General features: G+C 47.6%; 2 protein-coding genes across 3 annotated transcripts in view; one reads left to right on the top strand and one right to left on the bottom strand.

The window, feature by feature from the left end:
• Positions 1–16617, bottom strand: part of TMEM140 (transmembrane protein 140) — a 53389-nt gene that overhangs the window by 14433 nt on the left and 22339 nt on the right. Inside the window, exons 5-6 of one of the 2 annotated variants that reach the window (XR_010304976.1) lie at positions 16195–16325; positions 12174–12803 (exon numbers count right to left, since the gene is read on the bottom strand). The gene's annotated coding sequence lies outside the window, so the exon portion shown is untranslated. Of the gene's footprint in view, positions 1–12173; positions 12804–16194; positions 16326–16617 lie in introns of those variants that run through there. The other variant, XR_010304978.1, reaches the window with a different exon arrangement.
• On the top strand, positions 7165–8721 carry PDE6H (phosphodiesterase 6H). Its single transcript, XM_064154779.1, has 3 exons — positions 7165–7347; positions 7616–7656; positions 8545–8721. The coding sequence occupies exons 1-3, from the start codon at positions 7205–7207 to the stop codon at positions 8619–8621; spliced, it is 261 nt and encodes an 86-aa protein (XP_064010849.1). The 5' UTR covers positions 7165–7204; the 3' UTR covers positions 8622–8721.

The raw sequence follows: 16617 nt of genomic DNA, 5'->3' as shown, positions 1-16617 counted from the left end.
TAGAATGCTGCTATAAGGTCTTCCCAGAGCCTCCTCTTCTCCAGACTGAATGGCCCCAAGATGAAGGCCATTGTGATGGCTTGGGTGTTACCTGCCCACCCTCTCCTCTTATGAAATCACCCAGACTAGATCCAGCTGAGCTGGAAATTAGAATGGAGCTTTGTATTTACAGCTTAGCACAAGATACAGGCAGATACACACAAATACATACAGTTATATACACAAATAGATGAGTTAAAAAGTAATACAGAAACACAACAGCCCTCTCAGAAACCAGAGTCCCCAGGAGGGGCTCCCAACCACCCTTCCTCCTCCTTTTCACCCCTCTACCTTATCCCAGACTTTGCCTTACATTCAAGCTGGGTTTGGAGAATCAGCCAGGGGGGTTAGGAAGCAGAAGGATTAGTTACACAGACAGCAGGTTAGGGAGAAAAGTGCAGGCAGCCAGAGCCAGAGAGCAACTCTGTTATCTATGTTTGTGTTCTTGTTTTTATACATCTCTGCAAGCCTATGAGTGCAGCAGACATCACCATTGTTTCCTCTTCACAACCTATAATCTACTTCTTCTCACCAAAAGATTCCACCTAGCTTCAAACTGGCACACCCATCCCTCAATAGACACCTTGATTTCCATCCACCCTTGTGCTCTGATGTTCCTAGCTCAGCTTCATTCTCTGGGACCATTTCTGATCTTGCCAGCCCTTATCTCATGTTGTGTGGTAGATGCCCAACAAAGATAAGTGAGCAGTGCTTCACCAGAGCTAAAGGACCCCAGGGGATTGTTATGCCTCAAGCCAGACATCTACAGTTCCTAAGTGAGGTGCTGGCACAGCTAAGGATGAGGATGAACTTTCAGCATCATGGAGCAGGGCCCTGCACCTTCTCTTTTGTGCCCTGAGACTCCTAGTGCTTTTTCCACATCTCTAACACCAGGAATTCTCAACTGGATCTTAAATACAAAGCACCTGCTAAAAGGGTACTATCATGCAGGCAGCTTTGTGGAGCTAGAGGCTGCACTGAGGCATCAGCTCTTCCCTTTCTCAGACAATTTCTTTCAGCAGCAAAGCTAACAGTACTCCAGTGTGACTCACCTGTTACCTTCAGCCCAGCACCATGAGTGGCAGAGCTGACAGACCACCCCACTGGTTGGCCACCCATGTGCTACACAAAGGTTCTCCCTTCTTCTCCTGCCACCCTATCTGCTAAATGCAGTTAGATATTCACTGAGGCCCTGTGCTGCATCTCAGCAACATTCCCTATGACTCCCTTGGGCAGACACTCTCCCCTTGGCAATAGACTGACCATGGGCACCCCTCTGTAAAGTGCATCCTGACCCCCACAGCATCACTGAGGAGTTTTCTGGAAGCCTCTCTGTGCATTCACCAGCAGACCTGGGCTGGTTAGGACCCGTCACTGCCTTTTCAGCAGCATCAGAGGGCAGGTGATTTCTTTATTCTTCTTTGTTTCTCCAGAGATCTTCCCCAACAGCTCCAGAGAAGTCTCTTCTTGCAGAAAGGGGCACATCACCCCTTGGGAGTGTGTTTGGGCTCTGATGCCCCCCCTCCAGACCTCACTGGAGCTGTGCCTCCGGACTGACCAGATCACAGCACTCCCCATATGTCCCCCCCCTTCACCATGCAGAGGCTGCCCACGATTGGTGCCCTGATGTCACCTGGTGGCAGGGTATATATGGAGGAGAAGAGGCACCTCGAGACTCTTCCTACACAGGCTGGAGGACAGGAATTGAATTATTTGCAAGAGGAGCCCTTGGCACTGTGAGTATTTCCCAGGACATCAAAGCCATAACGAGGGTGACAGGAGGATCAAAGGGGAACTAAATGCAAAACCCAGAGGAGAAAAAATGTCCTGATAAAACCCCAGGGAGGGGGAAATTGGATGTTTGTGCTAGGAGAGCATGGGCAGACCCAGCAGATAAGGGAGTTGTGGTTCTTGGGCTGTTGTTTTCTGGTTCCTCTAACATTAGAACAAGTGCTGCAGCAGTGGTTTGTCTCAAAGCTCCTTGGCTGTGTGAGAAGCTCTTCCCTCCACAGGGTCACTCAACTCATCATGCCCCTCATCTGGGGCTTCCTGGCACCCCTTTGGCTTGTGTCCTCAGCTGGTTAAGCCTGCATGTGAGCAGCACCAGGGTAACTCCTGAGAAGCAGTCAGAACGGGCAGCTGGTGTTTTCTGTCCTAGTGTCCAGTCATACATGCAGGGGACATCAGTGGGGATGTTACATGGTGTATTTCTGTACCTCCAGTGTCACTAAATGGCTTCTTTCAGCTGGGTTAGTCTTTCCAGTGATCTCCATCCACAGAACACTTGTGGGAACATAGATCTACTTGAATTGAGTTTCTGTCTTTTATAGTCCATCCTCTTTCATCTGTTCTTGCTCTTAAAACTTCTGCTAGAACAAAGGGTCTGAAATCCTGTGTGAGCACAGGGTCAGAAAGAACTGAACCTGCATGGACTTCTTCCACCACAATTGAGAGTGGAGCTGTGAGACTGCTTGCAGGCATCTTACGCTGGATACAGTATTCCCTGATGAAGGCCTGGCTGCAAGGATGATGCCAGTGGCTCTTGTGAGCTCAAAAGCTGAGGTGTGCAAGGACTCCACTAAAAGGAATGTGAAAACAAGGCTCTTTCCTCCTGGTTGTTGTCTACTCTCAGTATATCTCTGCATAGAGGGCCAGGGCTCCTGGATGTTCTGTGCCTGGCATCCTCCTGAGGCCCCATGAAGACAAGAGCACATGGAGGAATCTGTATTTCTGAAGCTGCCCCTGAATGTTCTGTGCCAGGCATCCTCCTGAGGCCCCATGAAGACCAAGAGCACATGGAGGAATCTGTATTTCTGAAGCTGCCCCTGGATGTTCTGTGCCAGGCATCCTCCTGAGGCCCCATGAAGACAAGAGCACATGGAGGAATCTGTATTTCTGAAGCTGCCCCTGGATGTTCTGTGCCAGGCATCCTCCTGAGGCCCCATGAAGACCAAGAGCACATGGAGGAATCTGTATTTCTGCAGATGCCCCTGGATGTTCTGTGCCTGGCATCCTCCTGAGGCCCCATGAAGACAAGAGCACATGGAGGAATCTGTATTTCTGAAGCTGCCCCTGGATGTTCTGTGCCTGGCATCCTCCTGAGGCCCCATGAAGACAAGAGCACATGGAGGAATCTGTATTTCTGAAGCTGCCCCTGGATGTTCTGTGCCTGGCATCCTCCTGAGGCCCCATGAAGACAAGAGCACATGGAGGAATCTGTATTTCTGAAGCTGCCCCTGGATGTTCTGTGCCAGGCATCCTCCTGAGGCCCCATGAAGACAAGAGCACATGGAGGAATCTGTATTTCTGCAGATGCCCCTGGATGTTCTGTGCCTGGCATCCTCCTGAGGCCCCATGAAGACAAGAGCACATGGAGGAATCTGTATTTCTGAAGATTTCAGACAGGGGCAAATGAGTTCCTATACTGAATCTGTCTGAAGAAGAAGTGAGGTATCTGCCCTATCTGTCACAGAAATTTTCCACAGAGAATCAGAGATTAAGGAGAGGGCAGATTAAAGATTCATCAGCTATCAGGAGTATCCAAGCCCCTTTAAATGCAAAGACAACTAAAAGCAGGATGATTAAGCTGGCCAACAAACCAGAGGTGGGGTATCTGACGCAACCCAGCTAAGCCCATTACCAGGTATTAGGTATAATTAGCATTCACATGCAAGCAGAGCCCTTACTCAGAGGATTAGACTCTGGACTGGGCAGAAACACTGTCAGGGGCAATTAGGTAACACCTTGTCAGAGGAGCAGGCAGAGGAAGTGCATGAAGAACATCTTATTCACTGACAGCCTTTACATCCTCAGCCATCAGCTCTTGCTCAGGAGCTGCAGCTCGGTGCTGGCAGCAGTGGCAGCCCAGGAAGATCTAGGAGGAGGCAGCACAGCATCTGCAGAGGTCTAGAGAAGGAGGCTTGGTTTCATCTGACTTTTGTCAAACCATCTCCTTGGTGTGGCACCAAAGACTATCCAAATACCCAGGTATGGGGAGGCAAAAGGCTGGGAGATTCCTCTGGGAAGCTGCTGTGGGTGTTCTGTTTGTGTCTGTGATCCTGGGATGCCTGCACAGTCCTGTCTGGCTGTGTGCAAGGGCAGCTGGTTCCTGAGGTGCGGCAACTGTGCAGCTCCTGTCCTGCGGGGCAGGACTCTCTCCAGCATGAATGGAGGCACCTTTGGCTGCACGTGGTGGCAAATGAATCCCACCACCTCAGGTGTGGAGGTGCAACTTGGCTCCTGCTGCAAAACAGAGGCTGTCACATGGCATTAAGGGTGCCATTTCTTTCGGTGATGCGTGGAGAGAACAGACAGAGAGATGTTGGTAAGGGAAGTGCTAGAATTGTCCTTTTTGGTTTCTTTGAGTGTTGTTGTCTTGAGTTCATGTTGGTGAGGGAGAGGATTTGGTGTGATTTGGTTAGATCCTTTTTCTTAGCAAATTCTGGATTACCAACTGCTAGGTGGACACAACTACTTTGGTCTGGGGGGAAAGGAAACTTCAAAGGCTGAGTCTTCTTATTAACTGTTTCTCTATTGAGTGAATGGCCAATATAGAGTCAAAGAACTGAGATGAGTTGACCTTCAAGGACGTTTTTGTGGTTAAGGTAACATGCTGGCACGCAGCAGGGGCTGGTGAAGCAGGGCATGAAGTCACCTGGAGATGGAGCTTTTAAGTTTTGTGTGCCAGTTCGAGTGGTTGGAAATCTGTCAGCTGATTTCTTATCTTCTGTTGTACTTTTGGAAGTAGCCCTTGATAGAGGTGCCAAGTGTCTTGGCTGGTCAGATGAATGGGCTGCCCAGGGAGGTGGTGGAGGCACCAACCCTGGAGGTCTTCAAGAAAAGACTGGATGAGGCACTTAGTGCCATGATCTAGTTGACTGGGTAGGGCTGGGGCATAGGTTGGACTGGATGATCTTCGAGGTCTCTTCCAACCTGATTGATTCTATGAATGTGGTGCTCAGAAGTGAATGTGTGTCTCCCATAGTACAGGAGGAGTATCTAGCATGAAGACAGACACTGCTGATGAGAACTGCACCTGAGGCAGAGGCATAATACTATACTTTGGGTCATTAGCAGACATACCATGGAACAGTTTCCCAGTGGAAAGTGTTTTGTTGGATGGAAGTACCATCTAAATTCCTCACTGGTCGTGACTAGCACCAAATGCTGTCTTTGTCTGGGGAGTTCTTTTGGTGTTGGTGGTGGAGGTTGGGTTTGGGGGTCTTTTCAAGCCAAATTGCCTCTCAATTTGGCCCTAAAAATCCTGTGGGCCTTTGGGAGTTTTTGTCACTTCTCCCAACAGTGCAGCCCAGGTCATACTAATGACTGCAGCTCCGTTCCCATTCTGCAAAGGAGGAAGGAGGCAGCGTTTGCCTGCCCTGCCACCATGCTGCGAGGATAAAGCAGTAAACACTGGGCAGTCGTTCAGGTGCTGCAGAGATGGCAGCCAAATATGTAACTTCTACAGTTTGAGCTGATCCCTGTCTTTGTGGGCACAGTGTGTGCTTAGGAAGCATCGTGTTACAGGCAGGGGAATAGCATCTGTGCATACTTCAGCTGCAGACACAACCATCTGCTGCTCCATTTGGGGCGGCTGGAACCTGTCCAGCCTCCTGCTTGGGATATTACAGCTGAGGCAGAGCCCGACCACAAGTGACAGAAGAACTAGTGTGCCTTTAGGTGCTACCACTGTGCTCCATCCTACTGCCAGCACAAGATGGAAAGATGCCACGGGTGAAGTACTCACAGCCTGCCAGGGCTCTTCACCTTGTGCTGATGTGGAAATGACACAGGAGGATTGCTTGGGTAGTACATCTCAGCTTAGCTTTCCATCACTCTATTTCAGGACAGTCAAAAGACATGATCTTCAGACTGAAAAAAACCCTCAAAACAACAGACCAACATCTTTGATAGCATTTATAGCTCTGAGATTAAAAGTCCAGAGTGTCACTGCAGGTGATGCTAGGGGTTAGGCCAGAGCACTATGGTGACATAATAGGATTAGCCTTTAGCAGCAAATCCTGAAGTTAAGTCCATCAGCCTGGCTGCACACCAAGCTGGATGAACACCTGGAGACAGGAGTTATGTAATGATCATGGGGCAGAATGTGACTTAAAGGAGAACAGTAAAAAATGGCATCTGCTTTTGCCCATAAATGCACTTGCTCAGACCATTCTAGCATACTAATTAGCACAAAAATCAGATGAAGAGCTGGAAGCTCTCCCTTAAGCACTGGTAAGAGTTATTGCTGTTCTATGTGGGAAGAAAGCAAAGGGCTCTGAGTGCAGGCAGTTCTGCCCTCTGAAGCAGAAGAGATGTCTCCTGTGGAAGTATTGCTCCTGGATAGCTGTTTAGCCCCTGTGAAGTGGAGCTTGGCTCATGTGCAGAAGAGGAAAGTAAAATAATGCTCATAAGTGCTCAGATGGGCATATCTTGGGAGAAGTTACAGGCTTTACTCTGCTAAACCCTGAGAAGTTAGCTTCTGTCTGAAAGTCAGTCCCTAATGCTTTGCCTTAGCCTTCATTACAACCTGTCAGAGACTCTGTGCTATTTCCCTTAATCTGATCCTAGCAAACGTGAGGCCATAACTGCAGCTCCACCCAGAGTAAGGGCCCATCTAGCTCAGCATCCTACCTCCACCAGTGTCCAAAAGGTAATGCCTCAGCAAAACATTAAGGCCAGGTGAAGTACATCATGATGATTCCCAAGGATAGGATACTTTTCTACGCCATAAGTGTGCCTTTGTGGTATTAACCTTCCCATCTTACCCACACTGTGGGGCAAGCTGCTGCAGCAATCCATCTCCAAGAGTCCAGCTGTGCCTGAGATAAAAGCTGTACATCCCCACGACTCTGCAGGTCATTAGACTATTTGGCTAAGTGTTGTTGTTTTTTGTTCTTAGATCAAGTGTCCTTTGCTCTGCATCTTAGTTCTAGCATTGCAGATGAAAGGCAGAGCTATCCAGCTTGCTTTGGATGCATTACAATCTTCCTTTATGGTTAACATCTTTACCTTTAATCCTGTCGTAGTTATATTTGCTGTAGTTCTGCCATCTGACTAGTGGTACCTAGAAATGATAAGCAGAGTGATTTGTCAGTCCTTGTGTTATCTTGCAGGCAGAGGGATCTGAGCGAGGCGTGTGCCTGCCACACACAGCAGCCCAGCGATGAGCGAGAACCCTCCTGCCAACCTCAATGCTGGAGAAACTGCTGCAACTGGGCCCACCACACCACGCAAGGGGCCTCCCAAGTTCAAGCAGAGACAGACAAGGCAGTTCAAGAGCAAGCCCCCTAAAAAAGGAGTAAAAGGGTAAAGGCATTTTGAAATGACAAGAAATCAAACTAGCCAGATGGCTACTCACTGCTGAGCATCCTGCGGTACCATCTTCCCTTGGGCGAGGAGCTGGGAGGCTTCCCCCTGTGCCCTGGTGCTGGCAGCTTACCTGCCTCGGGCTGCTGCTCTTCCTCTTCTTTTCACCCATGCTTCTCCTTTCCTAGCTCCCAGGGTGCAGGGCAACTCCCCCTTCCTGGGTGCTGCTGGCCCAAACTCACCACTGACCTACTCTTTTCTCCCCTAGGTTTGGAGATGACATCCCAGGCATGGAGGGACTGGGCACAGGTAAGCGCTGTGGGATGTCATTGCCATGCCCTGCTTCAACACAAGTGCAGTGCTTCAGCATGGGAGAGTATTCTCCGGGTGGCCCCTCTGTCTCCCTGGCTTCTCTGCAGCTCTCAAATTCACTAGAGAAGGCTCCCACTGCCTCCACAAGCTGCCACTTTTGTGCTTATGCTTGCATTCACTACAAGATAGAAAGGCTGTTAAGGCATACTTCAGTCTCTGAATACTTCCATCTGGCTGCAAAAGTGCTTGTTTGTTTTCTGCTAATAGCCTGGCTAAGAATTTCAGCAGAATGAGGTTCTCAAAGAAATGCCAAATGCTACACTATTAATACCAAAAATCACAGGAACTAAATCCCAGCTGGTTAAATATTTTGTGTTATCACCAGAATTCCTAATCTTAAGAATTCCATGCACCCATCAAGGACTAAGAAACATGCACTGGATGAGCTGTAGCTAGTCTGAGCTCCTTAGGCATCAATAAAACCAGCACCTATCAAAGAGCTACAGATCCTGAATGTTGCAAGCCAAATTATTCAGCACCTGATTTGAGACTGCACATATCATCAAGGATATCACATTTTAGGTAGAGGTAGTTTATAAGAACAGGATAAACCACATGATTGGAATGGATTTTTACACCACACAGCCCCTGAAGAGACTACAGGAGGACTGGTTTGAGTTTGCTCATTGAGAAAGCCGACACAAGCTAAAATACACTGACCTGGTTCAGTCTAGTAGGTAGTATTGCATTTGAAGAGCTCATTTAATCTTCAGCTGGAATCTCATCTCTTAATGTTTCCTGAGTAAATCAGCCTTTCCAGTCAAACAAAGGAAACCCAAGAAGTGCAGTGACCAGAATCTCTTTCTCATGCTCTCTCTTTTGCAGATATCACAGTGATTTGCCCATGGGAAGCTTTCAGCCATCTGGAACTGCATGAGCTGGCCCAGTTTGGGATCATCTAAAGCACCAGCATCTCTTTTGGTGTCACCTGGTGGCTCCACAGATCCCAGCACAGTCTTCATCACCTTTGACACTTATTTTTTGGCCCTTGCATCCCATCCACATGCTCATGGGCCGAATGGTTTTGTAAGAGCCAGTTATGAGAAAGTCCTTTGCAAATTAATTTGGCAAAGAAGTTTTATGGGACCCTGAACAGACCTCATGCTCCATGTGATGAAACTACTGAAAAATGTCTTAATACCTCCCTGCACCACATTCTGGCTTCTCCCACTGCTGTAGATTCTCACTGTGTGTGGAGATAAAGGGAGGCTGTATTTGCATTTTGCCCCTGGTTAACTCTTCCGTGGTTAGCTGAGATGTTGTGTGCATGTACACCCAGACCTAATTACATCAAACCCATTCAGCTTTCTTCCTTGCCTCCCTGACAGCTTTCTTTAGGGGGTTTTGATGGGTATGTCCCCATGTTATCCAGGCCACCAGTTATTTGCTGAGGGTGCATGTGTAGAGAAGAGCACTAGAGTCACCAGTTCACACATTAGGCAATTTTTCTTTAGGGGGTCTTTTCCCAGGACTTCACCATAAGGAATCTGCTGCTAAGATTTACCTCAGCAGCAAATGAGGAAAGGGACTTGCAAATGTTGACTCTGTTCTACTGCCCCCAGGCCATGAGCCATGAGACTCTGACTGCTCTAATAATAGTAAATGAGGATGTGTGTCTGAGAGCAGTAGCTAAGTGAATTACTCCTGCTGTTCCTTCCTCTGTGGTTGCTGTCCCAAGAAAGCAGCACTCAAATGACAAGGTGCTTGCTTTCCTTTGGTGGGACTCCTCTGTGTGACACTTGCACTGCCCCCAAGCCCATACATACTTACATGAGGTATTTTATGCCCAGGGCATGATGGCTTCCAGGCAAGAAGACAGAGAATCATTACCATCTGTCACCGGGCAGTGCCAGTAGTCCCACCTCATCAGGCAGAAGATGATATTGCATTACTTGCTCCCTCTTCCCAGTATCTAGCATGAGACAAGTCTCCCTTCACACACCCATCATCAGGAAGGCTTTTCTCTTCACCCTCTGGCAACTTCAAGCTCTGGAGCTTGTCTGAGCAAGCAGGCAAATGGTGTTTCCCCAGAGAGAAATAAGAGCAAAGCAGGTGGGGAGGCAGGGGGAGGTTAGAATGTGTATATGTAGGCAAGCACAGGGAATCCACTTAACTCTATTGATTTCTGTCTCCTGGTCTCTGGCAGCCTGAGTGCTGGTGAGGCACTCACAGCCACTTAAATGCTCAGAGAAGACACTGAGATTCCCTTCTACCCTGGCATTAAGGAAGGGCTTCTTTTTGTTGTTGCTGTTGTTGTTTATGTGTTTAGAATCAGTGAGCAACCTTTATTGTGGCTACAGAACATTTGCAAGAGGAGGTGGCATTTTCAGTCATTGCCTTCAGCTTGATGGGCCTCATTGTGTAAGAAATGCCTCCTCCCAGTTTATCTTTCCTATGCTGAACATGCTGAGAGCAAGCAGTGGTCGTGGAGAGGAGAGCAAATCCAGCCTAAACGATCGATCCCCATGCATAAAGCATTGCTATAAAGCCAGGGCTCTGCTATAGATACCTGCTACTCTCACTCCAGAAATAAAAGCTAGCAGCATTCATTTGAAAATGCCTCTTCAGCACCAGGAGCTGAAGGAAATCTCTGTTGGAAGGCCAGGGTAGAGCTTTTAGCATTCAGCACTCCTGCCACTGGAACCAGCAGTGAGCTGCTCAGGACTGCCATGCAGTCGCAGCGCAGGAGTCCTCTACCGTTTAGCTAATCGCAGCCCACAGCTCCCTCCTTGCGCAGAGGCAGTCTGTTCTTTCCACTTACCCTCAGTTTTTTCCTGCCTTTCTCACACTTTAAGGCTTTTCTTTTTTTCCCCCTTAAGTACCCTTTATGTAAATTGTGATTTCTTTTTTAGTTTTTACTGTAGGGGATTGATTTCTTCTCATTTTTTTCCCCCCAAGCTCATGTGCTAGCTCTCTCTTCCTGTGGCTAGATGTGACTGCTCCTGTGTCAATGCTCTTATACTTTCCCTCACATTGCACCATCCTGTAATATGTGATCCTTATTGCACCTTCTTACTCTGTCTTCTTCTAGCTGGGAAAAGGCCCATTGGATCCAGTTCTGGATCATGCAAGCTGGCTACCTCTGTCATCAGTGAGCTTCCCCTTTTTTGTCAGCAGGAGAAGAGCAAAAGGAGAACCTCTGAATTAGTCCCTTTTCTCCCTTTTCATCCCAGACCTTGGGAAAGCAGTCCAAAGGTAGTGAGATCCTCAGATAGAACATACTAGGACAAAAGCAAAGTTCTCCTGAGTCCAGGGACTGCAGCATTTCAGCAGATGGGAGGGTCCTGCTCTGATTGCCATAACCCCACCTCCCATCAGAGAACTACTCCATTCTCCTTCCTAGAGGAATTCAACAGGAATGCACACATACCCCAGCTCTCCTGCCTGGCTGGTGAGCTGTATCAGAAGATGTCTTGAGACAACACAGTTAGTTCTTTCTAAAACAATTTCTATTAATTAACAGGGGTTACATTTGTTCCTTTTCTTGTAAGGAATTTGGAGAGGAATTAGGAATCTGAGAGCATCCTCTGAGGTTCTAAGGTTTTCTCTAATGAGCTGAAACTTCCCTTATTCAGACACTGAGAGCTGGCTGTGGTGCAAGGAAGCAAATAAAGTAGCTTGTCGGAGGACTTCAGTCCATCTACATTGCAATATGTTATTCTTCTTTTACTACAAAAACAAAAGTAATAAAAACGAATAAAAACTGTTTTTAAAATCCTAGGACCTTAGTCTGACTTGCTTACAAAATATATCAAGAGAAAAGGGTAGGGTTTAGCTTTTAATTCTAAAGCCCTCTCGTGAGGGAAGCTCTGAAAGATGCTCACCACTCCTCGTGAGAGAAATCCAGCTGTTTATCTCCAAGCAACAGGCAATAAAGGCTAACTGTGGTATCATCTGAGAAGCAGGGTTGTTTTTTTCCCTGAGTGTTGACTGATGTATTGTCCTGGGCATAGAATCATAGAATCAACCAGGTTGGAAGAGACCTCCAAGGTCATCCAGTCCAACCTATCACCCAGCCCTAGCCAGTCAACCGGACCATGGCACTAAGTGCCTCAGCCAGGCTTTGCTTGAACACCTCCAGGGGTGGTGACTCCACCACCTCCCTGGGCAGCTCATTCCAATGCCAATCACTCTCTCTGCCAACAACTTCCTCCTAACATCCAGCCTAGACCTCCCCCGGCACAACTTGAGGCTGTGTCCCCTTGTTCTGTTGCTGGTTGCCTGGGAGAAGAGACCAACCCCACCTGGCTGTAGTGAGGTGGGTGTTGGGCTCTTGTCCCAAGTATCTAGCAAATGGCCTCAAGTTGTGCCACAGGAGGTTTAGATTGGATATTAGGAAACATTGAAAGAGTGGCCAGGCATTGTGTGATGGTTTGGGTGTTCCCTGCCACCCCACCCCCACCCCCCCCCCCCCCCCCCCTACTTTGGAAATCACCCAGACTAGACTCAGCCTGTTCTGGAAATTGAATGAAGCTTATTATTTACAGCTTAGCAGAATATACAAGCAGATAGTTACAGTATATGCAGTTATAGACAGAAATATACAAGTTAAAAAGGTAATACAGAAACACAACAGCCCTCCCAAAAACCTGAGTCCCCAGGAGGGGCTCCCAACCACCCTTCTACCTTCTCCCTGCACCTCTACCTTGCCCCAGACTTTGCCTTACACTTTGAGAGTTTGGAGGGTCAGCCAGAGGAGTTAGGAAGCAGATGGATTAGTTACACAGACAGCAGGTTAGGCTAGAGAGAAGTGCAGCCCCAAAGACAGAGAGCAAACAACTGCCTTATCTATATTTATGTTCTTGTTCTTATCCATCTCAGCAAGCCTATGAGTGCAGCAGACATCACCATTTTTTTCCTTCTCACAGTCTATCATCTAATTCTTCTCACCAAAATATCCCAGCTAGGCTCAAACTAGCACACATTGGAACAGGTTACCCAGAGAGGTGGTGGAGTCCCCATTCCTGGAAGTGTTCAAAACCCATGTAGGGGTGGCACTTTAGGATGTGGTTTAGTGGATATGGTGATGTTAGGCTGACAGTTGAACTCAACGACCTCCAAAGTCTTTTCCAACCTTAATGACTCTATGAAAAGAAGAGAAACATCATGCAATTAAAATTAAAGATGGATTCACAAACTTAGAAATGTGCTTGACCCTGGGATTTCCTCATACTGGACTGCTTGATTTTGAAGTCTTAGTCCCAACCCCTTTTGTATTGCCAGGACCATTAAAGCTGGGCTCAGCTTTAAGCTGGGCACCTGCAGGTCCAGATGTTGCATTGATTCCCTAGGCAGGGAACACTTAATGGCTTCCAGGCTTCCCCACATTGCCTGTAATCCATTTGCAGGGAGTGAGATGGCTGAAGCATGTGCTGGGAGCACATAAGGACTTGATTCTACCAGTTGCAGCTTTTAGCTTATCTTTAACAAGTGCTCTCGTTTTTTATGGTTACTCTATTTGAAGTTTAGCATAACTGTGCTGAGATTCTTAGCCCTCACTGCTCCTGCTGGGTGAGAACTGATACCTTCACTATGAAGGCTCAGTGCCTTCAGGCATTTTCAAGCACTTTCTTATCTCTGGCATTTTTCTGAGGGCCTCTCACATTCCTGAGGCTGTAAAATGAAGTGGCTGAGCATAGCAACCACCAGCACATATGCAGCATACAGCAGACTGTTCCAGTGGCTGGGCTGACTGGGGAGGCAACCTAAGCAGATGAACTACATTACTTTCTGAAGTGTATGACTCTAATCAGGGGGGCATCTCGGGAGTGAAGAAGACTTCTAGCATGGTCAGGACAGGAAAAGATCATAGGAAGGAAAGATTCCTTCAAGAACATGGAAAGCATGGAGTAAAAATGTAGTGAACCCTGTAAGCTGCTTGCCAAAGCAGTACACTGGGCTCTGCCCTGCAGATGGTGCCAGGCAGGGTATGGCAAATGGCCAAGAAGCAATTGCAGGAGCTCCAAGCCTGTTATGGTACTGAAGAAAACCATCCACACAAGGCACAAACTATCCACGAGGAGTATCCACTGAGCAAGTTTAACTTGATCCCTTACAAGGGCCTTGCTCTGTGTGAGAAACAGTGGATGAAGCAGCACAACCATCCAGGAAGAGACCTTGGGAAGAAACAGCAAAATGTGGGAGCAAAAGGTGCTCCAGACTACCACTGTGTTGGCCATGTAATCAGGGGTGACAGAGTAACTAAGCAGAGATAACATTAGGGGGAGAGTTTGTATCTTGTGTTGTTAGGAGGGCTCAAAAATCTGGGTTTGGATTCCCTTCACCTCTAGTCAGAATCCAAAGGTGGAAATCTCAGGACTGCTAACAGCCAATGCAGGCTACCAGGACACATCCCTTGGAAGCATGATCTGTGCAGGCTTACAGAGGGTGAGGAGGAGCACAGCAGCTTATAGACAGACAGGAGAGAGGGACAGTTCCTCAGCTATATAGAGGTTTCTGCCCCACGAGTGACCTGAGGCACAAACTCACATTGTTTCATCAAAAACCCAGATTGGTTTCTCTAGGCACAAGGAGAGAGTGAGCTCATTTGCTCAACACACAGTCTGGCTGGGTACAAGTCAGCTCAGAACCGTGCACCAGACAGCCACCTTCTCATCCAGGCAGCTGCTGGCATAGGCATAGCAAGCTTGCATCTGTTTGCACCGGGGGAGCTGGCTGCAGCTCTGAAAATAAAGGATGAAAAATAACAGCAGGCCACCCACATGGGAAGCAACAAGTAGTGCTGGATCTGGCTTTAGCAACTGCAGTGTTACCAGAAGCCCTCACTGGGATCAAGATCTTCCCATGCTAGATGCTGTGTATGTGTCTCACTGGGAACTAATCAGTACCAATCAGCAGGTGAAATTTGCTATCCTCATATTCCTGAGTCTATGAATGTGCTGACTGCTGCTCTCAAAATGTGGAGATGCTGAGGGAGCTGGAGTTGTTTGTCCTGGAGAAGAGGAGGCTCAGGGCAGACCTCATTGCTGCCTACAACTACCTGAAGGGAAGTTGTAGTCAGGTGGGATTGGGCTCTTCTCCCAGGCAACCAGCAATAGAACAACGAGTCACAGCCTCAAGTTGTGCCAGAGGAGGTCTAGGCTGGATGTTAGGAGGAAGTTGTTGGCAGAGAGAGTGATTGGCATTGGAATGGGCTGCCCAGGGAGGTGGTGGAGTCCCCATCCCTGGGGGTGTTCAAGAAAAGCCTGGAAAAGCACTTAGTGCCATGGTCTGGTTGATTGGCTAGGGCTGGATGCTAGGTTGGACTGGATGATTTTGGAGGTCTCTTCCAACCTGCTTGATTCTATGATTCTATGATTCAATTCTGATCTCCAAGCCAGGGTGCTGCTCCAGCCTGAACTTCACTAACAGGGGGACAGTGGAGATGGAGCAGTCTTGGCAATGTCAGCACATAGCCAGGTCACATGTGGACAGCTGGGATGAGGAGCATGCAGATGGACATATATCAGACTTGTTAAATACGACTCTTAAGCTAGGAGAAGATCTACCAGGCATCAGTTCCAGACAAGAGCAAGGGGAAAGCAGGTCAGCAATGAATTTGGAACGAAATGCAATCAGCAACTGAAGTAGTTTTGGACTAATGCTGCCTATACGTAAATATTACCACAAGGAGCAACATTATGATAAACCTGAGAGGAGCTTAAGGCTGTTGCATCCCCATGCAGAAAGCTGCATTCAGTTCCAGGCGTTTTGAAGACAGAGGCTGATAAACTATTGAGAATTTCAAGCTAATGTAGAAGGGAGAGGGTGAGGAAAGAAACATACAGATAGAAAAATGAAGAAGAGATGAGTAAAGACTCAACAGGCAGCAAGGGATTTGCTCCAGCATGTGCAGCTTCCTGAAATAGCCAAGTGGAGTTGTGATTCTCATCTGGAGACAGCTAGCTGTAGGGTGTAGATAACAAAGGAGGACAGAATTTAGCTAGGATGAAACAAGAACAGTCTCTCTGAACATAGCAAGACATCACAATTCTAAGCAGTTGTTATCAAGAAGTCCTCAGAAATGGCTTCCTTGGGAAAGCTGGCCTCTTGTCCCATGGGAAGTGGGAAGGCTCTGTTACTTGGGACATTTGTGACTGACTGTAAAAGCATCCAAGAATCCCCTGCAGAGAACATCTGGTATGGATCAGGCGTAGTTCCTGCAGGAGTCAGGGCAGCTGTAGTGGGTCATCATCAGAAAGCAAGTTGGGGTTTTATATGAAATTTACACTCAGTCATTACAATATCAAAGTTAAACACACAGAAAGCTCTGCTTAGCAGCCATCTGCAAGCTTCTGATAACAAGACACAAACAAGCAAGTGAAGCAATAGAAACACATTAATTTGAGGGGGAGAAAAATAACAACATCTGAACTAAGCTTTCACTCCTACCCCCTGATACCTATTAAGAGTTATTAACTCTCTGTGGACACCATACAAAAGGAAGAAGAGCAGGGACCACTGGCTCAGACTCACATCCCCATTAGTATCCAGCAGGTCCTCTGCAAAAGATGGATGTAACTGCCCTTCACCTTCAGCAAGCATCAGACAGTCCACATGACCTCTTCCTGCTGCTGCTGCAGGAGCATTTCACCATCAGGGAGCAACTGCAACCAAAAATTCATTTGGAAAAATAAATATAAAACCCCATCAAAAATCTAAGGCTCAGATGAAAGAGCATAGGAGTATAGGAGACATTTTCATTTCACTGAGCAGCAAGAACTGCTTCTTGGAAAGAAAAACACAGGATCACAAGATCACAGGATGTCAGGGGTTAGAAGGAACCCAAAGAGATCATCAGGTTCAAACCCCCTGTCAGAGCAGAGCAGGACCACACAATCTAGCTCAGGTCACAGAGGAAGCTATCCAGATAGGTCTTGAAAATCTCCAGAGAAAGAG

The sequence above is a fragment of the Pogoniulus pusillus genome, chromosome 15 (genome assembly GCF_015220805.1).
Source record: "Pogoniulus pusillus isolate bPogPus1 chromosome 15, bPogPus1.pri, whole genome shotgun sequence".
In the NCBI taxonomy this organism is placed as follows: Eukaryota; Metazoa; Chordata; class Aves; order Piciformes; family Lybiidae; genus Pogoniulus; species Pogoniulus pusillus.
The sequence above is the reverse complement of the archived record's forward strand: the minus strand, read 5'-3'. Positions and strand labels throughout refer to the sequence as shown.

Bases quoted from the DNA above. Each gene is read 5' to 3' on its own strand.
- PDE6H (XM_064154779.1), top strand. From the start codon at position 7,205: ATGAGCGAGAACCCTCCTGCCAACCTCAATGCTGGAGAAACTGCTGCA. The intron at 7,348-7,615 runs GTAAAGGCATTT...TTTCTCCCCTAG, and splicing joins CCTAAAAAAGGAGTAAAAGG to GTTTGGAGATGACATCCCAG. The intron at 7,657-8,544 runs GTAAGCGCTGTG...TCTCTTTTGCAG, and splicing joins CATGGAGGGACTGGGCACAG to ATATCACAGTGATTTGCCCA.